The sequence below is a fragment of the Camelina sativa genome, chromosome 1 (assembly GCF_030686135.1).
Source record: "Camelina sativa cultivar CO46 ecotype springtype chromosome 1, ASM3068613v1".
Lineage (NCBI taxonomy): Eukaryota > Viridiplantae > Streptophyta > Magnoliopsida > Brassicales > Brassicaceae > Camelina > Camelina sativa.
Genome location: NC_141880.1, coordinates 8,242,440 through 8,269,894, shown reverse-complemented (window position 1 = coordinate 8,269,894; position 27,455 = coordinate 8,242,440). Strand labels below are relative to the sequence as shown.

The 27,455-nt window shown below is 37.2% G+C and overlaps 5 protein-coding genes across 10 annotated transcripts; 2 read left to right on the top strand and 3 right to left on the bottom strand.

The window, feature by feature from the left end:
- Positions 1-1,424: 1,424 nt before the first annotated feature.
- On the top strand, positions 1,425-2,335 carry LOC104746305 (uncharacterized). Its single transcript, XM_010467750.3, has 2 exons — positions 1,425-1,972; positions 2,103-2,335. The coding sequence occupies exons 1-2, from the start codon at positions 1,553-1,555 to the stop codon at positions 2,136-2,138; spliced, it is 456 nt and encodes a 151-aa protein (XP_010466052.2). The 5' UTR covers positions 1,425-1,552; the 3' UTR covers positions 2,139-2,335.
- A 455-nt stretch (positions 2,336-2,790) lies between these two features.
- LOC104705573 (autophagy-related protein 2-like) lies at positions 2,791-11,922 on the bottom strand. 4 transcript variants are annotated; one of them, XM_087454224.1, is made up of 15 exons: positions 11,467-11,922; positions 10,083-11,080; positions 9,753-9,901; positions 9,337-9,485; positions 6,222-9,254; positions 6,017-6,129; positions 5,282-5,471; positions 4,880-4,993; positions 4,694-4,801; positions 4,466-4,598; positions 3,807-4,003; positions 3,536-3,732; positions 3,342-3,441; positions 3,173-3,216; positions 2,791-3,040 (listed from the first exon to the last, which is right to left on the bottom strand). In XM_087454224.1, exons 1-13 carry the CDS (start codon positions 11,671-11,673, stop codon positions 3,360-3,362), a joined length of 5,670 nt encoding a protein of 1,889 aa, XP_087310350.1. In that variant the 5' UTR covers positions 11,674-11,922; the 3' UTR covers positions 2,791-3,040; positions 3,173-3,216; positions 3,342-3,359. The 4 variants fall into 4 exon arrangements, with proteins under 4 accessions (XP_087310350.1, XP_087310349.1, XP_087310345.1 ...); XM_087454223.1 differs by having other exon boundaries at positions 2,791-3,023; XM_087454219.1 differs by having other exon boundaries at positions 3,354-3,441.
- Positions 11,923-12,139: 217 nt separating this feature from the next.
- LOC104784125 (B3 domain-containing protein At3g19184-like) lies at positions 12,140-13,932 on the bottom strand. The gene is made up of 7 exons (XM_010509193.3): positions 13,669-13,932; positions 13,500-13,589; positions 13,238-13,269; positions 12,971-13,133; positions 12,661-12,867; positions 12,425-12,566; positions 12,140-12,339 (listed from the first exon to the last, which is right to left on the bottom strand). The coding sequence occupies exons 1-7, from the start codon at positions 13,801-13,803 to the stop codon at positions 12,329-12,331; spliced, it is 780 nt and encodes a 259-aa protein (XP_010507495.1). The 5' UTR covers positions 13,804-13,932; the 3' UTR covers positions 12,140-12,328.
- Positions 13,933-14,122: 190 nt separating this feature from the next.
- LOC104784117 (plastid division protein CDP1, chloroplastic) lies at positions 14,123-18,986 on the bottom strand. 3 transcript variants are annotated; one of them, XR_015559772.1, is made up of 12 exons: positions 18,440-18,977; positions 17,993-18,106; positions 17,754-17,891; positions 17,410-17,514; positions 17,191-17,313; positions 16,619-16,987; positions 16,421-16,516; positions 16,167-16,340; positions 15,657-15,722; positions 14,816-15,568; positions 14,527-14,717; positions 14,123-14,448 (listed from the first exon to the last, which is right to left on the bottom strand). XR_015559772.1 is itself a non-coding variant. In XM_010509183.3 (12 exons), exons 1-12 carry the CDS (start codon positions 18,749-18,751, stop codon positions 14,364-14,366), a joined length of 2,469 nt encoding a protein of 822 aa, XP_010507485.2. In that variant the 5' UTR covers positions 18,752-18,986; the 3' UTR covers positions 14,123-14,363. The 3 variants fall into 3 exon arrangements, 1 of the variants encoding a protein (XP_010507485.2); XR_015559769.1 differs by having other exon boundaries at positions 16,167-16,288; XM_010509183.3 differs by having other exon boundaries at positions 16,167-16,283; positions 18,440-18,986.
- Positions 18,987-19,348: 362 nt separating this feature from the next.
- Positions 19,349-26,729, top strand: LOC104784109 (presequence protease 1, chloroplastic/mitochondrial). Its single transcript, XM_087454440.1, has 19 exons — positions 19,349-20,066; positions 20,348-20,522; positions 20,904-21,078; positions 21,197-21,329; positions 21,459-21,529; positions 21,931-22,014; positions 22,130-22,220; positions 22,327-22,847; positions 22,923-23,087; positions 23,163-23,381; positions 23,473-23,600; positions 24,074-24,263; positions 24,887-24,970; positions 25,066-25,163; positions 25,367-25,631; positions 25,731-25,893; positions 25,988-26,168; positions 26,255-26,326; positions 26,428-26,729. The coding sequence occupies exons 1-19, from the start codon at positions 19,781-19,783 to the stop codon at positions 26,567-26,569; spliced, it is 3,243 nt and encodes a 1,080-aa protein (XP_087310566.1). The 5' UTR covers positions 19,349-19,780; the 3' UTR covers positions 26,570-26,729.
- The last annotated feature ends 726 nt before the right edge of the window (positions 26,730-27,455 follow it).

Below are 27,455 nucleotides of genomic sequence, written 5' to 3'. Positions count from 1 at the left end.
GCAGATTTGATAGAATTATTCTTGAGAGAATGAGTGGGAGAGGAATTAGAGAACACTTGCGAGTGCATAATAGTGCCGATCGAGTACGTGAAGTAGCAGCGGATAGTTAGGCGAAATTTAATCGTATGAGTTATGATAGTATTTATTTATGAATGACCAAATGCAAGAATAAACAAATGTCTCAACAGTTACTTGCGCATTAGCAGTATATCAAAGTTAATGCAATTTATAAGATAAGAAATTATAGGGAAACGATGCGGACAAGGTGGACTATGTCGGTTAATAGAGTTCCACACTTTATATCGAACTAAATCTAGAGAGACAACAGAAGAGTTCATAAAAATGCAATGCAATGAATCTAATCATCTATATTATGAACGAACGACAGATTTATAAATGTTAATTATGATTTCAATACCTCATTGAATTCGTAAACCTTTTTAGAAATAAAAATAATACTCCATAATGATGCCACTTTGTTTTCTTATAATTGATGCCATCTTACGTAATTTCTTTTATTTTATCTTTTTTTTTCACCCGTAATCTTGATATCAGTGCAACTGCAAACTATATATTCTTAACACTTTCTCTTATATATATAGCTATAATAATATACAGTATGATATTTAAATCTTTAAATATATAAATATAATATACTGAAAATAAATGGTCTGAAAAGAAATATAAATAAATTATAACGAAGTACTAACTATAACTAAATTGCTAAATGACGTTCGGTTTAGTGAATAAAATAAATTTATTATCTGGTCAAAACTGTCGAAATCAGCTTTATACAGTAACTAGAGAGATTGTTTGTCAAAAAAAAAAAACAAACAGTAATTAGAGATTGAAAGTTTGAAACGATAAAAGACTGGTTTGAACGTTGAATGCTACTACTACTCTCTGTCTTTCTCACTATGTCGAAGTTTTTCACAGATTTTGGCTATGTTTCCACTTGCTGTTAAAAAGGATTAAGTTAAACTTAAACACTAACGAAGGTCTTCCACATCCATTTTATACTCAAACCATTTTAGAAAACTGAATTCTATCCTAACATATAAATATTGGTTTCGTGTACTAATTTCCTTCATTCAAGCCATAGAGAAAGATACCATATTTACGGCGCATTAATGCTTCAACCAATACATAAATGTATATGCTTATAAACAAAATGTCTTGATTGTCGAAGCTAATTGACTCGTCTTTTTTTTTTATCCACGAAAGAGAAGTCAAAACTATAATTTAAATAAACTCAAATTCAGTGAATCGGTATTAATTAGCCAGTATTAATCTGTATATTACAATATGAATCTGTATTAAGAAAATAAAGAAGAAAAAAAATAGTTTAAAGAAAAATATGAAATCCACATGGATGCCCACCAATCTCATATCTATAAAATGCAAAACATGTGGCTGCATGAAGCTCCCAAAGACTAGCACAAAGGAAGAAACACACACTTACTGAGATAAAGAGTAATAAGTGTAGAAAGAGAGAGAGAGAGAGAGAGAGAGAGAGAGAGAGAGAGAGAGAGAGAGAGAGAGAGAGAGAGAGATGGCTAATGCTGTAGAACAATCCTCATTGTATTCTTCATCCTTTGTAGACGCAAGAATCTCATTTTCCAATGATTTTGCAGACGGTACTAATCATAGTAGAAGCCAGCTTCAAGAGACAATATCAAGAGCACATGATCAGATGAAATACAAAGAAGCTCCTGTTTCGTCTGATTTCAAATTCAATGTCGAAAACTTGGGTTTCACTTCTGCGGCTGATGAGATCTTCTTCGGTGGAGTTCTGTTGCCACTAGAGAAAACTACTCAGAGGAAAGTGACCACACTTAGGGAGGAACTAAGTGCTCAAGACTCTGACCGTACCATCTCAAAGGGATCTCGTAATTGGTGGAAGTTAGGTCTTAACAAGTCCAAGAAAGTCCATTCCAATAACGTTAACTTCCATCTCCCACACAAATCTCAGGTATAGCACATTTAATTATTGATTAATTGAACACTTCTTGTTTTCTAAGTTGTAACATTTGATATTAAGAAAAGATGTTTTATTCTAATATTGTATGTAATCTTTTCTATGTATATGTTTTGTTTTGCAGAATTGTCTTGCAAGTATATTGGAATCTGATGACTGAAAGATCGGGCAAAGGTCAGCTAACAACTATGGCGAACTAGATGTGTAATAGTACTGATAAAAAAATATATAATCTCCTATTTTTTATTGTTTTCTTTTTCTTGTTTTTCTTGGAGTTCTCTCAAATCTTTTATGTAGTTTTTTTTCCCTATGATCATCGTTAGCTATATTATATCTCCATTGCATGCAGTATCTAAATTAACTCTCTGGTTAACACCCACCTGATAAGCTGTGGCACTACTATCACTATGTCCTAATTTTGGATAAATTAGATTTATTAACCAATTTAGTCCTTAAAAATGAAGAATTCTATAAACTTTTTTATTATTAATCGACTTAAAAAAAGAAAAAGAAAAAAAAACAATTATATAGTTCCAACAAAAATCTATGCCACTCTGCAAATTAAAATCTTAACTAATTTGACGCCAGAAAGAAAAACAAAAAATATAGCAAATATTTTATCCGTGGAAATTTAAACCACAGTCACAAATCGTGTGGCCACGTTTCTAACATAAATCATCCTCCAGACGCCTGATTAGTCAAGTCACACTCGATTTTATAATATTTTTCATGATTCAAATGAGAAATACATATACGAAAAAAGAAGACTGACAAGGCTGTTTATATATAGTTTCCTTTGAACAAACTTTGAATAAACAGAAAAAAAACTGTACACTTCCACTCATTTGGCAAACTTTGCGAAGTATATTTACAATGGAGCAAGATCGGCGAAATTGTTTATGTACAGAGACAAACTGAATGATTTTATAATGTTTCAAAGGCTTTCTTTTTTTATTCTATACCAAAATTTATCCCATCTCTATGGCTGCTTATCGATGGGCAAAAGAATGGTTCTGAGCTTTTACTCTATTTCAAACCTATATACCTGCAAGAAAAATGAAACTATGTTGATATTATCAGCAGGAGAAACAGATCGGGCACCAAAAACTCCATATAATGAGCAAACTCTTTTCTAAGAATTGAGAAACCACCCTAACAGGTAAACTTAATCCTCAATAAGTTTCGATGACTTACATGCTATATATATGTAAAATGGACCTCACACCAACATGGAGAATCTGTAGCAAACATATAACAACACAGCGTATCAAGTGATTAAAGCCAGGTTTGTTTCTCAAACTGCTAGATGAATATCCGCAATTGCAATAACTAATCTGATAAGTTGTAAGAGTATTAGACTGACCAGGAATTTTACCTGGGTTTATCGGTGTTGGTCCTGCTTCCTTTGTTTATCGGGGCCTAAGTACTTTTCCATGGATTCCTTTTTATGTTCAGGATCAAGACTGAAAAAAAAAAAAAGAATCCACATGAGTCTTTATTACTTTGCAAATAACAGATTTTTCCAGCCGTATTTCCAAATTTCTAATATGAACCGACCTATTTCTGATGCCAACAAGAGCACTATGTACAGCTCTAGCACAAGCTGAAGCAGGTGCTATAGCAGCTGTTGGAACTCCCTGAACAACTGTTGCAAAAGCTGATCCAGCTCCGTCTCCACGTTGATACTTCTTCAGAGGTGTGCGGACTAATGCAGAAGCTGTCTTTCCTATTCCATCACCAATGCTCTCACATGCCTACAAAACCTCGGCAATGTAAAATATATGATACAGGAGCAGAAATGCAGGACATGTATAGCCTTCACACTCACCTTAAGCATGCCTTGCTTAGCATTTCTAGGCTGATTTTGTCTAACATTTGTCTTCGTTTTGCCTTGGGGTTGTGGCAATGATGGTGCACTTGCAAATATATATTCTGCTCTCAATAAAATATCATGAGCCCCAGCTGCCAAGTGAACACCAAGTCCAACAGCTTCCAGTGAGATGCTTCTGAGAAATGCTATAGTACCTGAAAACAGTTACAGCTCCATAATGCATATTATAGAATAAAACATAATATAAACTCCTGGCAACCAAAAATGGATAGTATCAGAAACATGATCATGACCTGACAGCGTTGATGTGTAATAATTTGGCCACAGCAGCAGATGCCATGCATCTTGCTTATGAGAGGCAATTCTAGTATCAACTATATAAGAAGTTTTCAGGTTTCCTAATCATGGTCAGAGGGCTACCAGCTACTGTCATTAACCCTTGTTCTAGAGGAATGAGGGTCTAGAAAATATATTAACACCAAAAGAAACTTTAATGAACTTCAGTTTTGTAAGTGGCTTCAACCGTTGTAATATCATATATGATTCGAACAATGCCTTAATAGTGCACTATAAGTAGCTTAGTTTCTGATAACAGAAAGAAACGGAAAATAATAGTGAAATTTGAGAATTCAGCATCTTGGGTTTTCAAGTCTTACCTCTTTGAACTCCCTTCACTAGCCTTCGATCTTTCCTGTAACTTTCAACAGGTGATGAGACTAGCTTGGCAGCAGCAGCATAAAGAGCAGCAAGTGATCTTACTGTTGGGATCCCCTTTAACAGTTGATGAATCTGAAATGCAATTATAGAACATTAAAAAGCTTGTCAGTAAACCTATAAAATGGATGATTACTAATGTGCACGACAGCAGGCTATGTGAAACAAACCTGATTCTGAGATACATCTTCCAACCATTCTCCCAGTATGGTCTCACATACATTTCCCCAGCCATAGATTCCAGCAGCATGCACATGTTTGAGCTGTAATTCAATCCTCTGCATTTGTTCCTCTGCGATGAGCAAATGATGCTGAAAAAATCTTGAAGACGCAGGTTGGAAATTTTTGTTTCTTACCTTCCATGGAACAAGGTTCACAAGCTCTGCATATTTTCCTCCTGTTAGTGCTGCTATATCAACATGATGGGGACTGTAATCAACTCGAACACTAACAGGCCATATGTCAAATTTCTGCGAAATGAATTTCATGAGTCAGATACTTTTACAAATAATTCATAGCATATTTCCTTAAAACTTCTAATTACAAGAGCACCAAGGTTTAACTTCAGCTGAGTGACATCACATATATATGTGTGTGTGTGTGTGCCTGTGTGTGTAAATATATCGAAACATCATGCCAATCAACATGATTAGCATCACATTCATCAGATCATGAAAATTCGCCCTATCATTAACATAATTATACACGTGAATGTTTCTCCTCCGCCATCATTATAGGTAGAAAGAATCTTTATTAACCTGAAAATATGGAAGAAGCGCTTCTTCTATGATATTATGTCCTTTAATAGAAGCTGACAACGTTGAACCACCTGAGTCTCCAATAGAGACAGCAGGCTTTTCTAGGCTGTTAGCTCCGAAAAAGCTGATGAGAAAATCCAGTTGACTTTGATGAAGATGTAACAGTATAGGGAGTAAAGCGATCCGTAACCTGAGAGGAAGCGGTTCATGAGGAAAAGAAAGAAAGGGTATACATATAATGCAGTAATTATTAATTAAGCCACTAGCATAAGGTCCATTTAAGTTATAACGAAACACCAATATCAATCAAAGGAAAAAAAAGTAGTAGAGAGAACATAATTCAAGTTTACTAAGAATGCATCTGTAATTTAGTTTAGCCTTACAATTTGCCAAATAAGGAACTCTTGTGGTAACTATACTGTATGAATATTACTACCTCCATGGAACATTGACCTAAATTATTTAGTATAAAAGCAATTGCCTTTTTCTTTCATAAGCATTAAGTTTGACAGTGCAGCTAATCTATAAAGATAACGAACATAACTAGGCAAATGTTTAATAATTGATAGAGTTGTTGGGAACAAAATGATTATAGTTAGTAAAAAAAAAATTGTTGAAATTTTATTGTGCATACACGTAGACCAGTGTCTATTGAAATAATAATTGTGGTCTTCATTCTTAGATATTAGAAAAAAAGTAAGTATAACACTGTAAACAATATACAAGATAGCATACCTGTTTTCCTCAAGTGGCGTCTCAGGGTCAGGTCTGACAGCTTTTAATTCCAACTTGAATGCATATGAAGAGGAATATCTTGGGTGATCTCTTGAGTTGTAATATCCAAGGACCTATAATTCAAGGGAACAAGTTAATCTATCTACCTAAGTTATTTCTAGTATATTCAATCTTATGATGATAAGAGTAAAAAAATCTCAATTACCAATGTCCAAGGTGCAGTGTTGCTTCTATCATAAAGATAAAAATCTTGGACCTTGAGAGATAATTTAGAGGTACATATTCCGCCAATTGGAAAGATTTCATACAGGAACTGCACCTCAGATAATTCCAGCTCAAGGCTCAAAGTTGTATCCCGGCCCTTTGTATGTTTTAAATTTTCACCTTTTGTTCTAGAATCATGCCAATCGGAGCCAGAGTATATTCTCCATTTGAGGTCAATGTTTTTAAGAAGTATACGTCCAGTAGCTGCAACAGCAGAATAAGATGTCAGGCCCAAAGATGAAAATTCTCCATCAAGAATATGTTCCTCATGATCTTCCTCAGTTGCTTCTGACACATGGTCTTCTAAAATTCTTAAGGACGTGTCATCATACCACCCAGAATTTCCTCTCCTCAAATCAGTCCCAGGAAAGAATTCTCTCCCTGATGAATCCCCTTCTTGAGGTACCTCTACCTCTGACAATGGACGGAACTCAGACAAACAATAGTTTTCAATTATTTCAGGCAGGCTCTCTCTTTCTAGGAATATTTGACTGCTTTCTGAATCTATTCTAGATGATGACCCACAAAAACTGTCAGTAGAAGGTAGTTTCTCAAGAGCAGCAGGTACCCAATTAAATGGCTGCCCATGAGGTGACATATAATTATTCTGATCTTCCATAGAGTCAGACTGACATGTAGGATTGATATCAAACTGGAATGTATCTTCATTTATTTCTTCCATCAAACCAATGACCCCAGTTTCATTTCCTGACTCTAATCTCAAGTTTCTCATTTCTCCACTTGAATCGGAGCTACTGAATCTATCGTTGATATCAAAATCATTCCTAGTATTTGCCTGCTGAATGCTGTCCCATCGAGTCTGCAGGTGCACAGCTGATTCTTCCAAATCAGGAGCAAGTAACTGTTGGAGCTGGGTGGCCAAGCGAATCAAACCAGAAGTCGTGTCACTGCAAGTTTCAATTATTAAGTGAGATTTTGAACACTCTAACTCCCAAAGGCCATTTTCAGAGTTAGTCCTTAGAGTTGCTTCAATTAGCGCCACATTAGCAACTTTAACATAGCCCGTCTCATGAAGATGCTCTGAACTGTACATTCCATCAAGTTTGCTACGGTCCAAATCTACAGACAGAAGAAGCCCAAGATCTTGAATCCTGATTGTATAATCATTGCTTATGGAATCAACCAGACTTTTCTTCGAGAGGCTAAAAGAAGATGCTGCTACCAGACAGGCAACCCATGGATCACTTACTTGATGTAAATGATCTGTATTCTCATGGTGGGGTTCATAGCTTAGACCAACATCAACCAAATTCAGAATAAACGAGGAGCCACTAGACGGGCTGGAGTTTCTCTCTTGAGAATTTGTTTCAACTTCAAAAGTGAAAAAAGAAGTAGCCACTTCTATCCAATCCATGCGTCCTCCTATGGCAGAGACCGTACAGCCCCTGACAGATACTGCTAAATAATCTTCACAAATTCCTGGTTCATGCAAATGCAGAATATCTAAGCCAGCAAACCTTGACGACAATGCATTTGAACCTCCTCCGTTACCGCGCTTGATTGCAGAGTTGTTACATGAGAGTAAGAGCAACTCCTGATCAGGTAGACTTGTGACAGAACCCCATAATGTACCTTCCCGATGGGTTAACCAAAAGAAATCAGCACCAGAGATACTGCCGAGATTTGAGACGGACATAAGATTTACTTTCTGAACCCTTAGGTTGAGCTGAATCCATGATCCAGGAAGCTCAATCTGAAGCTGATTTTTAATGTCCATTTGTGGTTCTGGCCTAACCAAGATGTCAATAGAATCACATTCAACAACGAGAGACGTTTGACACACAACAGATTCCTCTGTTTTGTCAGCTGTATTGGTTGCCATACGTGATAGCCAATTTTTTGCCTCTTCTATGAGATTACAGAATTTACTGTATTGCCAGCTATCTAAACAGATAGCAAGTGGAAGCAAATGAACATAAAGGCAGAATGAAGAAGCCATAATTATCTCTTTCCTGGTTCGAGAGTAGATGTCTTCTAGATCTTTGGCCGTAGCAACAGCAGCAAACTCGAGGCCGTTCCCGCAAGACTTACCTGTCTGAATAGATTCTTCCTGCGTAGCCAACATCTTAGCTCTCTCTACTAACCAAGGGCCACCAATATGTCTATCTTGCCAAAACATACCAATGGTTGAAAGTTGGTGCCTAGTTCTATTGTTGGTATGCAAAATATTATATGCAGAGAATTCACCCTGCCTCAGGTATGAATTTGTTTCAGAATCTTTACGGTCAGAAGTGACCAAATAGATGCTAGCATCACCAACACTGACGCATATAGAGCGAGTAGCCGATGTAAAGTACATATCTCCTGGACTTTCTTCTTTACGCCTTTCCTTGTCAGATGGCGGAGATGAAGATAAGTCGATGACAATAAATTGCTCACCAAGCGAGTTACATAACCTTTCTGAAATGCTCTCAAAAGGGAACCACAGAATCACTCGAGCATTCCAAATTGACACACTACCTCCCAAACTTTCAGATATAGAAGAGGATGCCACCTGATTCCTTTCATGACTAATTATGGGGATAGATTCTGATACATCGTTGAAAAGCTTTACCAACATTTCTACTGAATTAAGGTTCAACCAGAATGTGGTAGGAGGTAAACTCAACGAGAATGTGTTTGATACTCTATGGCTGGATTTGGATGATTGGAACCTGACAATAAACTGAAATCCACTGCCTCCAGCAGCTATAACCAACAATGTCTTGACTGCGAAACCTTTGTTACGAAAGAGGAATCCATCAGAAACTATCTCGCTTAAGCTTTCGGAGTCAGCATGCATATGCGACGAGGCAAAGGGAGGAAGACTAGTCTGAACCTTGGCTTGTAAATCCTTAATCAAACGAGTCTGATATTTAGCATTAGCAGTGTCAACAACATTTCCAGCTTGAAAATAATCGGCGATCTCTATGCTGTTCACTTCACCTTCTAGCCTCATATCATGAGGGCAAACCTGTTGACCTTATTGAATGTTTTAAGTAACTCGGGGGCATATACTAGTGAGGAGATTAAATACAATTCATCAAGGTAATTACCTGAAAAGAGACAGAAATATCTCTGAGTTCTGCACCCAAGTAGTGTATCTGCGTGGAAACATCCTTCCAATTGTCTTCATCTTGGAAAAACAAAACTACCGAAACTCCAGCAAAGAATACTTTACAACTTGTTTCCACATGTTGTTGTTCTGCACATTCATGAGAATAGCATATAGCTTGTTACTATAACGACTTACACTGTTTGGCATCACTAGCTAATGGATTGATTTAAGCATAAAGCTTGATGGTATATAGGGTAGCAGACTAGCAGTAATAAAATCTAGAAAAAACAAGAAATAACCTAAGATCACAAAACAAGATTAACACCGGCATAGGAAGCTTACATATATTTGGTGATAACACATACCAATATGTTCAATGCACAATTTTAAACAAATTCAAGAAAATATTCTTACCAGAAGGAAGAAGCAAAGACCCAGAAGCAAGGCTCGATGCAGCATTGATTGCTGTGAAGACAGAAGATGTCCAATTCCACATCCCTTGGCTTCCAAAAGCTGATTGGTAACTCCTCATGGCATCAAAACATTCAAAAAACTGGTCCACACTGTAGGAAACAAGAAGAGATAACACAAATACGTCAATTCAGTTAAATAAACATAAAGGTAAATTCATATCCAGATTGTGATGAAAGATTTTGAAAAAAAACAGTCAAGTAAGAAAAAATACAATATCTCTAAAAGACTTGAGAAAAATAAGAAATATTATGGTAGAGACATGCTTTATACCTTGCCCCAATATCTACTTCACCATCCACTTCTTTCTTGCTGAAAGAAGATGGAAACCAATCCGGTATAAACTGTAAGTCAGGTGTAGTATCAGGCTCTAATTCTTGGCCACCTGACGAGGATAATGTAGCTGGAGGCGTTACTATTACATTAGTAGGTATTGTAGGTGAATCCGTAGATGGATTAGAACGAGAAACTGAGGGGAAACCATCCGATCCGAAACTTGTGAAAGCCTTCCACATTTGTAAGAACCATCTAATTGTAGACGGTTGAAATCGTAGTTCAAAAGGATCAATACAAATATCAGCATCCACCTTGCGAATATCTAAAGAACCGTTCTTCCAGGGTATACTAAAATTCAAACACCCTGAAAAGCCACCTCCTTCGCCTGTCATGATCAAAGTCACACCACTAGATGTTTTTTTACCACAAGTTTTGTCATCATCATCACCATCCATATTTAAAAGCTCTACAACAGCTCCTTGAAACTTCACACAGTTTGCAAGTCGATTAATACCGAGGATGTTATCAGGAGAAACTTCATTAGCCGAAACATGGTCCTCTGAAATTCCACACTCTATTTCTGTCATTCTAAGTACCAATGTTGGCCGAGGGCCAGCTTCACTCTGATCTTTGCCAAAGTCAGAATCAAACGCTATGATCAAATTCTTAATTTTGACATGAAAACTTGTAAGAAACCATTTCACTATCTTGGCAACCGTCTTAACGCCTTCATGGACATCAATAGAGGCAGATTTCGCAGCGTTCACAAACATCTCATTGTCATGCTTTCCTAGTTCAAGACGAACATTCTGTGAATCTTCTCTGGTAGAGGCAGAGGTGGTGGCTTCATTAGAAGATGATGCATTACTTTCCAAACGTGGTGCGAGAACGAGTTCAAGCTCATCAACCTCAACTTGACAACCATTGGTCTTCCAAGGCATTTTGACTAACAAAGATCCAATTGAGCCTTCCTTTATGAGCAGCGGAGCATCAAACTGGATTCAAAGATAAGATATGGGGATGGGACAGTCAGAATTGGTTCCTTTCACATCTTTTCAGCAAATTGATAAGAAAATCAAAGTATGAATTCCAAAACAATATAATCACAAACCCCATAAACATTTCTCAATATACAATAATGGAGCTACAACTCTATAATTAGTCTTGCATTCATCAACTGAGAACGGTCTTTTGATCATCAGGAACTAAAACCACTACCAATGGACTAAATCTCCCTGGATTGAACTACAACTACACCATCCTCAACATAAAACAGACTTCTACTCCAGAGCCAAACACTAACACAGTTACCCAAAATTCCAGAATTCCATAATCTAAAAAGCGAAAAAACAAAACGGAGGAGAGGAGAGAAAAAACAAACCTTGTCATTCAAATAGTCAACGTTGATAGCAAGATCGCAAAGCTGAATAGAACCATCACGAAGCTGGATATCGAGTTGATCAAGGTCGATGTCACCAAGTATGAGTTTACCCAATTTCTTCTTCAACAAGAATTTGACAACCCTCTTCACCGCCCACCTCGAGAAAGCTTCCTCCGCGGATTTAGCAATGTTCCACGGAAACACCATCTTTGTTTTGGTTTTAGTCCAACAAGACCTTTTTAATTTTTGTTTTGGGATTTTGATGAAAACTTTTTAGGGTTTCTCTGGGGATGGTGACATCAAGTTTTCGTCTCGTGATTGATTGCGGAGGAGAGAATTAGAGAGAAGGAAGCAAAAAGTTTTTAAGAGTAAAAGAGACTTTGGCCGTCGTCGTCGTCTCTCTCTCTCTCTCTCTACGGTTTTTGCTTTTCCGTGTGGAGGAATCAGTTTCGTCTCTTCTTCCTATCTCTTTCTCGTGTTTTATTAACCGTACCGTACCGTACCGGGTATGTTGTGTACCAATTTGTGGCGGTGGTACTATTGGTAACAAAAACCCGGTTCTCACTCCTAATTTCAATTTGGTTAGGTCCATTTGTTTTCGGTTCGGTGCGACTTCACTCTCAATTCTCTTTCTTCAAGTTTTGTTTTTTATCTTTCCCTTATCCAAATCGTATATTATAAACTATCAAATCATATAAAATCAACGTAGCTACCAAAAATATTAGCCGTAAGTAACGTTTCCATGTTTGTCTCCATTACAAGACAAAAATAAACCCCAATCCAAATGTTTGTCTCCATTACAACAACTTGTTAGTTTCTTCCTTTTCTTCGAAATCACAATTCAACCTTTCAAGTTCAAACTCTACTTTCTTCCTGCACACATCAATTCACAACTTTAGCTTTTCATCTAATCAAAATTATCAAGTTTAGCAAAGAGATTAGTTGAGACATTGTTTACCTCCTCTTTTTCTTTTACCACTGCTTCGCAACGATTTAGCTTCTGAAACATTCTCTTCTTGTTTCTCGTTTGATTCAATATCATTCTCTTCATCCCCATCTGAATCATTGTTTTCATCATCATTTACCCTAATGATATACACCTGAACAAGCAATATGTTTCAACATTAATGCTAAAAGTATCTAACTAGCCTATGTTTCAACAAAAACAGAGATCTTTCAAATTTACCACTTTACCTTGAACGTTGTTGGGGCGATAAGGTGAAAGACGACAGCATCTCCATCGACTAACTGATGATCAATGGAGAAACCTCTCCAGCCTCCGCTAAGACCGGTCTTCGCCGCAAGGTATTTCGCCACAAACTCCTCATCTTCCTCGTCAACTAAAGTCATCATTTCATCACGTTTTGGCAGATATGTCTTGCAAAAATGAAGCGGCAAGCCCTGGTTTAAGAAAACATATGAATTTTTTTTTGGAGTTTACACCTACTAGGGCTAAGTATCAGACACTCCTTGAGTCATTTAACATTCAAGTTTCTTCACCTACCATCCAAAATCCTCCGGTGACGTGTGATTGAAGCATTGGTTTGACAAAGCTAGGGAATTCTGGATCTAAGCTTGACTGAAGCGTCTCTGCCCTGTCGATTGCATACATTCTTGCCTCGTCCGAAGCATATACCCGGTTCAGCAGATTTCTTCTTTGACAGCTCCTGCAAAGCAAAATACATACAACTTATACTGAAAAGTGAACTAACATCAATTGGTTTTAGAGAAGTTATGTTAATAGTATATAGAGTGTGGTGGATTGGTAAACCTTCTTGGCCTCTCCAGTGGTTCTAGCCCAAACTGCGAATAAGGATCAAGATAACTCTGATAAATGAGTAATGAGAGAAACAACTCACGAAAACTAGGATTTTCATTCAAGATTTTCTTATTCTCTAAAAAAAATATAACAACAGACCATTCCAAAAACAGACTCACTATCTATCTCGGTACATATAAGACTATCTTCCACAAAAGATAAAGCATCAAACCCACAAATTCGTCAAGTAAAGATAAATGGTAGAGAAAAAGACCTCTTTGTAACTTGGAGGTGGACCCTTAGCACGGCTAGATCTCCTGATCTCCGAGAAATCCACGGGGGTACGCATCGTCCTTGTCTTTGACTACATTTCCAAACAAAATGGGTTTAATTCCATTAAAAAAAAATGAAGAAATGAGAAGAGAAGAGAACTGAAAAGTTACTGGAGAGGGCTTAGGAGAAGAAGAGACGCGAAGAGATTGAGCAAGCTTGTTGAGATTAAGCTCCCCCATTCTCTTCTTGTTCTCTTCCACCCTATTCAAACGAATCTGCTCATAGCTTAGCTCCGATTCCACCATTTTCTTAGGGTTCCGAATCAGAGATAGAGATAAACGAAGGAGAGAAAGAGAGATCGAAGTGTTTTGACTCTTGAATGCGCTAGAGAGTGACCGTTGGGTTTCTTATTTCACCGCTAGTAGTATATTTTTACTTCTCCATTTTCATTTTCTTTTATCTAATAATAGTCTTAATCATTGCGTCTAATCAAACAAATTGAAATTTCAAATTATCAACAGTGGCAGTTCTGAGTGAGCACTCCATCGTGATACGTGAAGGGTATGGGCTTTTATTTTCGGATTAATATTTTTCTTTTCATATGTTTAAAAGAAAACCATATGATTTGAGCGGTAACGCTTTACACTAGAAAACTGAAAAAGGTGTCTCTATCCACATTCAAATCAAATGAATCTACGAAGACAAATCATTTGGGTTACTAAGGAATAAAGAAACAAACCTGAGACTTTCCCTACACAGCTAGCTTAAACCAGAACAAAGGCTAAAATGATCCCATGTTCCACAGTTGATGCTATATAACTCTAGTTAGATAATGAGTTTTTTTTTTCTTTCTAATTGGATAGTGTCATTTCTGTATTTTAATATCGCTTTCGCAGAATTTCCAAGATCCATCTTCTTGCTTCTTCAGCTTATAGCGGATCTTGTAAGTGCTACAGGTAATTTACAAAACGCAGTATCAGTGAAGAAGAGCTCAGTCCAAAAGTAACCGAAAGCAAAAAAAAATTTACCTGTAATATTTTGCGTTTTTAGGCTGAGATTCATCAACTAATTCTGCTGCTTCCTCTAGAAGGGCCTCGATTTCTGCAGTCTCACCAACGCTACCATCTTCGAACATGTGTGCTTGCAAAATCTCCAGATGAAGCAAAACGAATCTCCAATAACAGGATTTAGCTTTTGCTGTTTCTGCCAACGTTTGCCACTGCAATCCACGTTACCCCCAAAAAAACATTGACGTTCAATTTTTGTAAACTAACTTAAATAAGGAAAGAAATAGAGTAGATGTACAGAAACAGTAACCTGGACAAGCATAGATTCATCAAGGACTTCGGAAAGGCTATAAATCTGGTGTGTTGGTCCAAGAGCTTCAGCCTTAGTATTTTCCCACTGTCTCACAAGTTCTTCGGCGTCTTCTGTAACCATAGGTCTCTTAAGCACTTCTGACGCGGAATGAGACAATGATGTAGCTGATAGACCAGAGCTTTTCAGATACAAGGCATCTGAATGTTCGCCATGATTCGTCTTTAACATGTCCAAGAGCACTTTGATGTTGCCCGCGATACCATTTCTATTCACAGAACCAAGGTTTCTTCTGAAGTTCCCAGACTCTCTTTTACACAGAAAAGAATCTGATTCTGAATGCGGCCTTGCAGAAACCCATATAGGCAGACTCTGTAGTCTACCAGACCTAATTCCTATTAGTTTTAGAGAGAAGAACACAGTGCAACCCAATAAAGCAACAACAGATACCCTTCCGATCAAACTGCTTTGAGAGAGCCAATTACCCCATATTTTTTTTTGTTTTACACCAAGGCTCCTCTTCAGTTGCACTGATGGCATACTGGCACCGCTTTCATCAATATTCTTCGCTGATACCACTGGGCTCTGCAAATCTGATGGTGTCAACTGCTCGACAGCTGTATATAGATGTTGTGACGAGTTCATGAACTGCGTAGTCGAAAGTGGTCTTTGGTTTGTCTTGTGATTAATGATCGAAGGTGATCCCATTTTCTTGTTCTCTGGATATTTCTTTTCAGCCCGAAAAAAATTCGCCTGCAGAAAGTTGTAAATATGAATATCTTTCTGCTTAATTATAAAACTGCTACACAGAAGTTCCAAGTTCCAGTGATCTGACTCTTACCAAAGATGGTGAACAACCCCTTGTGTCTGGAAAGTTAGCAAGAACAGACTCCGTTAGCCACGCTTCCTGGTCAATTTTATTAGGTAGTGTGTATGAAGGTCGATATCAATCTTTTTGAAAAAATTCAGCGCTGGAGAAGAGATGAACATACTTGCATAATTTTCAAATTAAATTTAGTGCATGAACCCAAGGGCTTACTCAGCAATATCAAGGATTAAGCATATGCACAACTAACCAGAAAAAGAGGTTAACGGCAGGCATAAACAATGCTGTAAAAGCACTAAAAGCATAATCTATGACTTTGACTACCATCTACTCAACTATTTATTTTAATTTTTTCAATTAGTGCTGAAACATAGCTCAGCCTTACTCATATTCCACTAAAGTTGATTATGCCATTTACATTTACATCAAGCATAGGAGGGTGATTCACCCGTAGAGGAATGATTACGTTTGCTCTAGTCCTAGAAACATATGACACAAATATTTGGTAAAAATCATAAGGTTTACCAATGATGTAGTAGCAGAAGTACTTCTCGACTCTTTTCCCAGGATTGAATTACGGACGGCAGAATCTGAATTTGATTCCAGCTGCTTAAGTTTTTCAAGGGCCTCTGCCTCGGAACCCTGTGCTATCCAACATGTAGGTCCAGTAGCACTTAACTAAATGAACAACGCATGGATCTTTCGAAGCAAATGAACTTGAAGTAAATAAGATGCAATAGCATAGTTAAAAGGGAAAAAAAGAAAGCAAGAGGAAAAACCTGTTTTAAAAGAAATGAGCAAAAAGCTTCTTCAAATTTCAGATCAACACCTTCTGATGTTATGAGACATTCGCATATATTTTTTGCTTTATTAATCTACACAAGCATACTGAATGTTATGCTTTATACGTAGATGGAACAGAAAAGAAATGGACCACTTGGTTTAAATTTAACAAATGGAAAGAAAACGAGATATACCGTATCATTTTGCTTGCCTGAAAATCCAACAGCGATATGAGCAAGCAACACCATGTAGAAACAACTAAAATCAATTACCCCTCTTTGATTGTGGGATTCGAGTGATTTTTTATTTTTCCGTGTTATGGCTAAGTCATCCCATGGAAGAAGACCAACAATCTCTGTGGCCAATAACCTGCCAATTGCCTGACTCAGAAAGCATGGCCAGTCTTGAATTTGACATGAAGCTTCAACACTAAGACCCTGTCTGAGCAGTTCGCGTAGCGCTGAAATTGCACCTCGTCTCCTCTCTGCATTTTCTGGCGTGCGAGGCAGGCCCAGTAGATCCAATGTGCATGGTGGTGCAAGCTCCTCTAGTGACTCCTCAATCTGAAAATTTCATTTAAATCCCTTAAAACTCAATATGCTGGTAAATGATGCCTCTGGACAATATGAAGCTCCCTAACATGATTAAATCTACAGTAAGGCATGATTTTGCACTTTTCACATAATCACATTCAAGCCAGAACAGAACAAAAAGAAAACACACAGTAGCTTTATCTATACTGATGCAAGACAGTCGAACCTATTACCTGAGTTAACAATGCAAGTTTCCCAAGAGTGACTTCACTCTTCAGAAAAGATTGAGCACGAGCAAGAGCTTCAAATCCTTGAGAGACCTTGTTAGCCTCGAAAGCAGCCTTGGCAATTGCACACTTCATGGAAAAAAACATATTAGAGTTAGAGATAGAAGAAGCAGAGATTAGTGAAAGGTGGTAAGTAGTTCCCATTCCTAGTTCATTTGATTTTACCTCAGCAAGTGCCATAGATAAAAATATATCATGAATATATGGCTTCGAATCAAGGTTCCTGAGAGCAGCCCGGCCAATATCCAGCACGAGTTTTTCTTGTCCAACCTGAAACATAGTAGCTCACATCAACGCTTTATTTTCTATCCAAAAATTATTTTCCCTTAACATAAAAAGCTAATATCACAACATTAAGAAAAAACAAATTTCCCCTTAAGTTTCATAGAAGAAGAGACAAAATTGCATTAAGAAGACGAAGGGTGTTTGTAGAAATGATAAACTAATGAAGAAAGAGATCAGTACAAAACATTTGCAGGGACAAAACCCAATTCCAGCTCAGTGGTTACCTCCTGAAGAAGGCATAGAGCACCAGGCAACCATGTCCACGGAATTCTGAGAGGAGACCGAGGAGCAATCTTTTCTTTTAGGTTACCAGCATATTCTGGTTCAAAAAGAAGTTTGTCCCTAATATCCATGAGAAGATCCTGCACATTAGGATCATTAAGACAAACACATCAAGAAAGTGACGCCACTACTGATAAATTGTCAGATTCTATGGAGCACTAAAAAACAGAATCAAGCTAACCTGGCGAGCTACAGCAGCCTCCATAGTATAACCCTCTTCAGCATCAGCTTTTTTCAGATTTATAACCGACTTCACAACCTCGTCTTTCTCAGCTTGATCAGAAACTCCAATAAGCTGCAAATTCAATACCATTAACAACAGTAACATATATGATCCTGAAATATCATCTATCAAACAAAACGCTACGTTTCTTACATACACTCTTGTTGCCGAAATGAACTATTATACAATATAAAATTGCTATCTTATTCTGAAACTCGCCAAATCAAAACATCCCACTGATTCTATACACTAGAGACTTAATTCCCACAAAACGTATCATTCACAACCAATTTTAGAAGGAAAAAAAAGTTCCACTCGCACTTCAACGAGGAGTAAAGTACCAAATCGCGAGAAATCGAATGTACAGGGATTCTGAAGACTAAGCCAGTGAAAAACATTAAATACCTGGTAACAAGTAACCGGGATTTCGATTGTGGAAGTAGAAGCAGCGAGGGAAGAAGTACGAGACGGCGCATTGTCCACGACATGGACACCACCACCACCACCAGCATTCAACCTCCTCCGCCCTTCCCGGTGGAACTGCCGCAAAGATGAACCAGAACCCCCAAAGAATTCACCGGATTCAGAACGCACGACGAGGCAGCCTGAGATCTGAAGCTCCGGGCGATCTACGACGAAGCTGGTGCCGCGATTAGAGATTCCGCAAAGCAGACAAGAAGAAGAAGGGAGAACCGGAAATGTGTAAGCCAGTGGCATTGCTGAAACAGCTTGAGAAGACGAACGAACCCTAGAAGAAGTAGAGTGAAGCTATAATCATGCTTTATATATGTGGATTTTTAAGAGAGGAGAAAAAATTCGGGAAATTGGTCTTTGAAGAAGCCTTTTAACAGCGATTTTGCCTTATTCTGAATGTTAGCGTCTCGTCTTCTGACGATAAAGTAACCCGCTGACGAGAAGAGAGGCTCTAGCAAACCCAAGACGTGAACGAGACGTGGTCACGTGTCACGTCACGTGGATAATAGAGAAGCTTCTGGAGATTATTTTTTCTCTCTCACGCTGGGCCTTTCACACTTTTCCCAGACCTAACATTGGGCCTTTATCAATTTGTTTGGTTTGTTTCACTGAGAAAACCAAGTAAAATTTATTATTTGTGTAATTCAGATTAAATTTTGAGTTTGGTTTAAATTCAATCAGTATTATTTACCTTAGATAAAAAGACCTAAAAATTTTATGACCGGTGTAAAAATTTGTAAATTGATCATATTTATATTAATTTCACAGAACTGAAAATAAAAAAAAATCAACAAAAGAAGAGAACAAGATTTAAGATATTTTCTGGTCATAATAAGACTTGGAGGATAGCAAAGTAGGAGATACACAACACTCAAAAACACATTTGGCTATACGAGAACCACGTTTCGTTTCTTGCAAATCAGCACCTCTTTTTTTTTTATTTTTTTGTCCCAACTTAAGAAAATCAAAATGTAATTACACTCAGGACTAACCAAAGTATTCAGAAAAAAATAAAAATACCATTTTAATGAAATAGAGAATATTTATTTTACAATAATTTTGTGTGTTGTACAAGAAATGAAGTATTCATTTTTTAATTTACTTTTTTCTTTTCCTTTCTACAAGCAAAAACAAAGCACACAAAGATAAATAAAAAAAACCTCATCTCTCTCTGCCGTTGGGTTTTTATTTTTACTTAGCTTATTGCAAATCCATCCTTATATTTTTGCCTCTAGCAGTCTTCGCCGGGAATTATTTTTTTTTCCGGTAGCTATGCTCCGAACCGTCTCTTGTTTAGCTTCGCGTAGCTCGTCCTCTCTATTCTTTCGCTTCTTCCGTCAGTTCCCTCGCTCTTACATGTCTCTCACATCATCCACGGCCGCTCTCCGTGTCCCCAGTCGCAGCCTTCGCCGGATTTCCTCTCCTTCAGTCGCCGGAAGACGTTTATTCCTCCGACGAGGTTTGAGGATTCCATCCACCGCTGTTCGTAGTGTCAGTGGGCAGTTCTCTCGCCTCTCTGTTCGCGCCGTCGCCACACAACCCGCACCACTTTATCCTGGTTGGGATTTTTTTCACATATACTCTCTTTTGTTTCTTCTGTTTGAAGTTTGATTGTTGAATGATTTGTTTGTTCTCTTACTGTAGATGTCAGATTTTATCTCTTTGATAGATTAGACGTGGTTAGGTGGTGATGTTGTATTACCAATTTCACACCTATCCTTCGGATATGTCTTGTGTGAAATTAGGTTTTGAATTGTAGACAGGTGTGGAGCCTTTTCTTCTCATGCTTTGTAACTTAAACAAATGTTTTTTTTTTTTTTATTGGTTTTTGGGATTCAGATGTAGGTCGAGATGAGGCTGAGAAGCTTGGATTTGAAAAAGTGTCGGAAGAATTCATCTCTGAGTGTAAATCAAAGGCGATTCTCTTCAAACACAAGAAAACTGGTTGCGAGGTGATGTCTGTGTGTAATGAGGATGAGAACAAGGTGTTCGGCGTTGTTTTCAGGACTCCTCCGTAAGTTTAGCTCATCACAATTTTCTCTTTGTATAAAGGCGACTTGAGTGTTTATTAAGTAGTCTATTTGAATTGGTACCTAGGGCTTCACTTCTGGAATTTTAACTAATCGAATTGGTCAAGTTTATTTCTACTTATCAATTTTAGTCCTATAAAAATTTGGTTAAGCCATTTCGTTTTTGGTACTTGTAAAGTGGTCTAAGCTTTGGAAGTCAATAACCTATTAGATTGCTCCACGCCTTGTTACAAAGACGATATGAGTGACTGTACATTCAGTTGATATTGACAAGGGCAACCTCCTTGTCAAAGGGATCTTAAGTTAAGGGTTGCGAAACTTTGATTGGATGTGATTTATAGATCACCGTTTTGTCTTTACTGCAGGAAGAATTCCACTGGCATTCCGCACATACTGGAACATAGCGTTCTATGTGGGTCAAGAAAGTACCCGCTTAAAGAGCCATTTGTTGAACTCCTCAAGGGAAGTTTGCATACTTTTCTAAATGCATTCACATATCCTGATAGGACCTGCTACCCTGTTGCTTCCACAAATACAAAGGTAAAATGAGCCAAATATAAAAGTCCTCCATTTGTTGTCGAGGAGCTAACCTCTTTCTTTCTGATATTGTTATCTAAATTAGTGTTTTTCTGATCACATTTCATTGCTACCTATATAGGATTTTTACAATCTTGTCGATGTATATTTGGATGCTGTCTTCTTCCCCAAGTGTGTGGATGACGTGCACACTTTTCAGCAAGAGGGCTGGCACTATGAGCTTAATGATCCCTCAGAAGACATATCTTACAAAGGTTTTATTTACCAAAGATGCCTTTTTATAGAGCTATTTTCATCTACTTAGTATTGGTATTATCTTTTCGTTTATCTGCTACTTCATATATACTCACTCACCCTATCTCATCGTTCATGCTTGATTTCAGGTGTTGTTTTTAATGAGATGAAAGGTGTCTATTCACAGCCTGATAACATTTTGGGGCGAATTGCTCAACAGGCAAGTTTTGGGTTTTGTTTACAATAACTGCCAGTTTCTCGAGAAATCTCTTTTAGGAGTTCATTTTTGTAGTGGGTTCTAGTTGATATTGAATTGTATGTGCAGTTGATCATTTCTGATGTTTACTAATACACCTGATTATATGTGCATTACATACCATATTAGCATTGTGCATTTGTATTAGCTTTGAATTGCCAGAGATTCTGAAGCTGAAGTTCACCAAAATGTTTTAACCTTATTAATCAACTAAATGATGTAACCATTTGAATTATAAACCTATCTTTCTTGAACATGCTGCTTGGACACTTGGTACCAAAAACATTGTTAGGTAATCTGATATCATGTTTTCTCGAAATTATGGTCCTGATCAAATGACTTACAACTGTTTTCTCTTTTATTAGGCCTTATCCCCAGAAAATACATATGGTGTTGACAGTGGAGGTGATCCGAAAGATATCCCTAAGCTGACATTCGAGGAATTTAAGGTTTGTTTAAAGTCAAATTATTATGCTAGTATACTGGTATAGGAGCCGGAGCGTAATGGTATGTGTATCCTCTGATGCATAGTATATATATTTTTTTGTTATGGGAAAATTTTAGGATTTCCACCGTCAGTATTATCACCCAAGCAATGCCAGAATCTGGTTCTATGGAGATGATGATCCTGTTCATCGCCTTCGTGTCTTGAGTGGTAAGGAGTAATATCTCCTTTTGTCTTACTAGAAATGATTTTTTTATTATTTTGATTTTGTTGTCTATGTTGATTTTGAAATTCATCTTATATCTTATATGTGCAGAATACTTGGACATGTTTGAAGCAAGTCCATCTCGCGATAGTTCGAAAATTGAACCTCAAAAGTTATTCTCTCAGCCTATCAGACTAGTTGAGAAATATCCTGTTGGTCGAGATGGTGACCTTAAAAAGAAGCACATGTTGTGCGTTAACTGGCTATTGTCTGAGAAGCCCTTGGACTTGCAAACTCAACTCGCACTTGGGTTCTTGGATCATCTTATGCTGGGGACTCCTGCTTCACCACTAAGAAAAATCTTATTGGAAAGCGGTTTAGGAGAAGCTCTTGTCAGTAGTGGGATGTCAGACGAACTCTTGCAACCCCAGTTCAGTATTGGTTTGAAAGGTGTTTCCGAAGATAATGTGCAAAAGGTTGAAGAGTTAATCATGAATACTCTGAAAAAGTTGGCAGAAGATGGGTTTGACAATGATGCTTTGGAGGCATCCATGAATACAATTGAGTTTTCTCTGAGGGAAAACAACACAGGATCTTTCCCTCGTGGTTTATCACTTATGCTCCAATCTATTGTAAGTTTATATGCATTTATGCGTACGTTTCTGTCTATTCAGGTAGCACTCCTTATTTGATTATTGGCTGTGTAGGCAAAATGGATATACGATATGGATCCTTTTGAGCCATTAAAGTATACGGAACCATTGAAGGCCTTGAAAACCAGAATAGCTAAGGAGGGATCCAAGGCTGTCTTTTCCCCACTGATAGAGCAGTTTATTTTAAACAACTCGCATCGTGTTACCATAGAGATGCAGGTATTCTTCTTTTACAAGGTTCCCATTGCAATTTACTGTTTCTTAGTTTTCGTGCTAAAAACTAGTTTGTGTCAGCCTGATCCCGAAAAAGCTACTCAAGAGGAAGTGGAAGAGAAAAATATCTTGGAAAAAGTTAAAGCAAGTATGACAGAAGAAGATCTTGCAGAGCTAGCGCGTGCTACAGAGGAGCTGAAATTGAAACAAGAAACTCCTGACCCTCCTGAAGCACTGAGATGTGTCCCAAGTTTGAACTTAAGTGACATTCCAAAAGAACCTACTTATGTTCCCACTGAGGTAATCATTTTTGCTAGCCTTTGCTCCTGTTGTATTTCCTTACATTTTCCAAGCTTGCGAATTTTACTGATATGAAAGTTATAAACAATAGGTTGGAAATATCAACGGTGTGAAGGTTTTGCGGCATGATCTTTTCACAAATGATATTATCTACGCTGAAGTAGTCTTTGATATGGGTTCGCTGAAACATGAGCTTCTTCCGCTAGTACCACTTTTCTGGTATGATTTAAACTTTCTTATGATTTTCTTTTGAGTTTTTTTCTAAGTTTTTCCACAAAGGTGTGTGGTGGAATTGGAAATACTAATGAAGAATTTTGCTAGATTCTCCCATGCATTTTCGGTTTACTCCTGAATTTCCTGTTAACTTATATTTAAGATTCCAATGCTAACTATTCGTCATAGCTTCCTTGTAATTTCTGTGATTCGTTTGATTGGCCTTCTGTTTTGTGCCAGAAACTTGCATATTGTAGTTCTATTGTTTTTGTTCACTTAAAACAATGTTGACTGTTTCTGGTGTGATTTCTTCTTATCATAGAAAGCATAGGAAATTCATGGTGCTTGATTTTAGAAAGCATAGGAAATTTTCGTATTTTAGAAAGTAGTGATTACTTTGGCAGCTGTCGTAGTGAATGTTTTGTTTGATATTATATTGAATTTTTTTTTAACTCTGATAAAAATTGTTTTTTTGACAGTCAATCATTACTGGAGATGGGCACAAAAGATTTGACTTTTGTGCAACTTAATCAGTTGATTGGAAGGAAAACGGGAGGGATATCAGTTTATCCCCTTACATCATCAGTGATGGGTAAGGATGAACCATGCAGCAAAATTATCGTACGTGGAAAATCCATGGCTGGACGTGCTGAAGACCTTTTTAACCTGGTACTTTGTCATTTGACATTCCTTGCTTTAGATTATGGCATTGTTCTCTAGATATATGTATGTTGGGATATGGGATATGTAGAGCTGACTACCTGATAGATCATGTTTTCTTGGGTCGCCAAGAGATGTACTGCAGTGTTAATTTCTGCTGCATCCTATATATAGTTTGCTTAATGTGTTATACCAACTTCCTTGTCTCCATGTTCAGTGTATGTTGGTTATGGGATGTGTAGAGATGTCCACCTGATGAATTTTTTTTTCTTGGGTCTCCAAGAGATGTAGTGCAACTGTTAATGTGTATATCTTTTTTTTTTTTTCCTTTTTTACAAAATACAAAAGTGCTGCCTCTCTCATCTCTTTACCCGTGTCTCTGTTTTCTCTAATAAGTATTTGATATTTTCTCTGTCTTTCCTATGAGTACTGAATTATCGTACACAGCGACTCTGTCTAGGAAACTGGTTTTGTCTGTTAATATATATAATGTAACCTTAGAAAAATTTATTCAATGCCTTTCATGAAATACAATCATGGTCCAACTAAACATTTCTTCAGTCCCATATATTATTTAAGTTCTATTGAACTTATTGGTTGACTTTTATTTTGTTGCTTTTGTCTTGCTGCAGATGAATTGCTTATTGCAAGAGGTTCAATTTACAGATCAGCAGCGGTTTAAACAATTTGTCTCTCAAAGCAGAGCACGGATGGAGGTATGCACTGTAGTAGAGTTTTGTCATTCTGCCTTTTGCATGATAAGTGGAACTTGAAAGTAGTAGTATAAACATCACTTTTGCGTTCAATGCAGAACCGATTGAGGGGAAGTGGCCATGGAATTGCTGCGGCGAGGATGGATGCAATGTTGAACATTGCTGGATGGATGTCCGAACAGATGGGTGGTCTCAGGTTGGAACTTAAGATTTCAGAATTCTTTATTTGACTTTTAATTTACCCCTTGTTAAAATTCTATTCTTTTTTTTAGTGTGGATCGTTATTGAGAATGAATTTTATTCACATTGTAGAGTTATAATTTAAGACTATAAGAACCTGACAAATTTTTTTTTTTTGGTCGGAAGAACCTGACAAAGTTGAACATCTCTGTTTTGTAGTTATCTTGAATTTTTACATACCCTTGAAAAGAAAGTGGATGAAGATTGGGAAGGGATTTCATCTTCACTTGAGGAGATTAGAAGATCTCTCCTTGCCAGGAATGGTTGCATAGTTAATATGACTGCTGATGGGAAGTCTCTCACCAACGTTGAAAAATCTGTTGCAAAATTTCTAGATTTACTCCCTGAGAACCCGTCTGGTGGGCTTGTCACTTGGGATGGTCGACTTCCTCTGAGAAATGAAGCTATTGTCATACCAACACAGGTAAACAAAAAAAAGGAAGACGGTTTATATAGCATATTAGAATTTGGTTGGGTTTTGTGTTTTCGATATAGTAAACTGGCATTCTTACTCTCTTTTCAGGTTAACTATGTTGGGAAAGCAGGTAACATATACAGCACCGGGTATGAACTTGACGGCAGTGCATATGTTATATCAAAGCATATTAGCAATACATGGTTATGGGACCGTGTTCGTGTAAGCGGTGGTGCATATGGAGGTTTCTGTGATTTCGATTCGCATTCAGGTAAAAAACTGCTTCTTACGTTCTTGAATGTGCATATATTTGTTGTCCTAACATACTGTATTCTAATATTAACCTGATCTCCTTTTTGTTTCAGGGGTATTTTCTTACTTATCGTACCGGGATCCAAACTTGTTGAAGACACTTGATATATATGATGGAACTGGAGATTTCTTACGTGGCCTTGATGTTGATCAAGAAACACTCACTAAAGCTATTATTGGAACCATCGGTGATGTTGATTCATACCAATTACCTGATGCCAAAGGTTATAGCAGGTAAATGATTTTTTTATACTTTCATTTTGTCTGACAATTTAAACTAACAATAACGGATCCTGAATCAAAATTTGTCATTTACCCAGTTTGTTGAGGCATTTACTTGGGGTAACTGACGAAGAACGACAAAGAAAGCGTGAGGAGATATTAACAACAAGGTTGGATAATTAACGACATTCTATCGATTAATTATTGTTTTGCAGACAGCATACTAATTAACAGTGTTAACTGGCTATTAATCTTCTTGTTTGCGCCACAGTTTGAAGGACTTCAAGAATTTCGCAGAGGCAATTGATGCGGTTAGAGATAAAGGTGTCGCGGTGGCTGTGGCATCTGCAGAAGACATTGATGCAGCCAACAATGCACGATCTAACTTTTTCGAGGTGAAGAAAGCTCTCTAAATGGATCCGGACAAGTTTTAAAATAATACTTGCGATTGAGAATCTCGTTATATTTCTCTTTGGTTTCTCTACTGGAGTCAATGTCTTTGATCTCAAAGCTAATATTAAATGTCCAATGCATTATGAATTTTCACAGTAAATGAAGCATTTTCACCGTCAACCTAAAGATAATTTTACTCGTTTGTCTTCCCTATCCGAATTGCCTCTATGAAAAATCTTAAATTTGAAAATTTAATTATGAGTTATGATTTATTGCATTACGACAATGCTACAGTAAGTCAGATACGACTAGATTTTTTCCCAAATTCGTCTTTCCCCATCTTTCAAATTTATTCCATTTAGATTAAGCTTCTCCTTGAGATATGTTGTATACATCATCAAGTTTACATTTTCATCGCACACAACAAATATTGCGTACTAATTGGTATATGATATAATATTTAATGGTAACGTATAACACTGATTTGGTGAAAAAAAAAGAAGATAATGGAAAGGAAGAAAAGAAAAACACTTGTCTACAAACTTTCATGTGCTATATATGTTAATGTTACCACTAAAGAATGAAAGTATACAGGGAAACATTGTTTTCAGATTTGTAATCCTATACAGAAATAGTCGCTTACAAGGAAGCATCGAACTTTGGATATCTTACTTCCTAAAGATCCAGATCGATTCAGAGTCCATAATAAGAAGATTAATTAGAGGCACGTACTTCTTCAATTGTGTTTTACCACGCATGGAACTTTGATGTTTGAAGGGTGATATTGATGTCACTAAAATAAATTGAAAGTTGTGTTATTACATACTCCTGGAGTTTTTTATCTGTTTCACAAAAACTGTCACTTTATATTTCCAATGTGATTTTCTACATCAATTTTTTTAATTT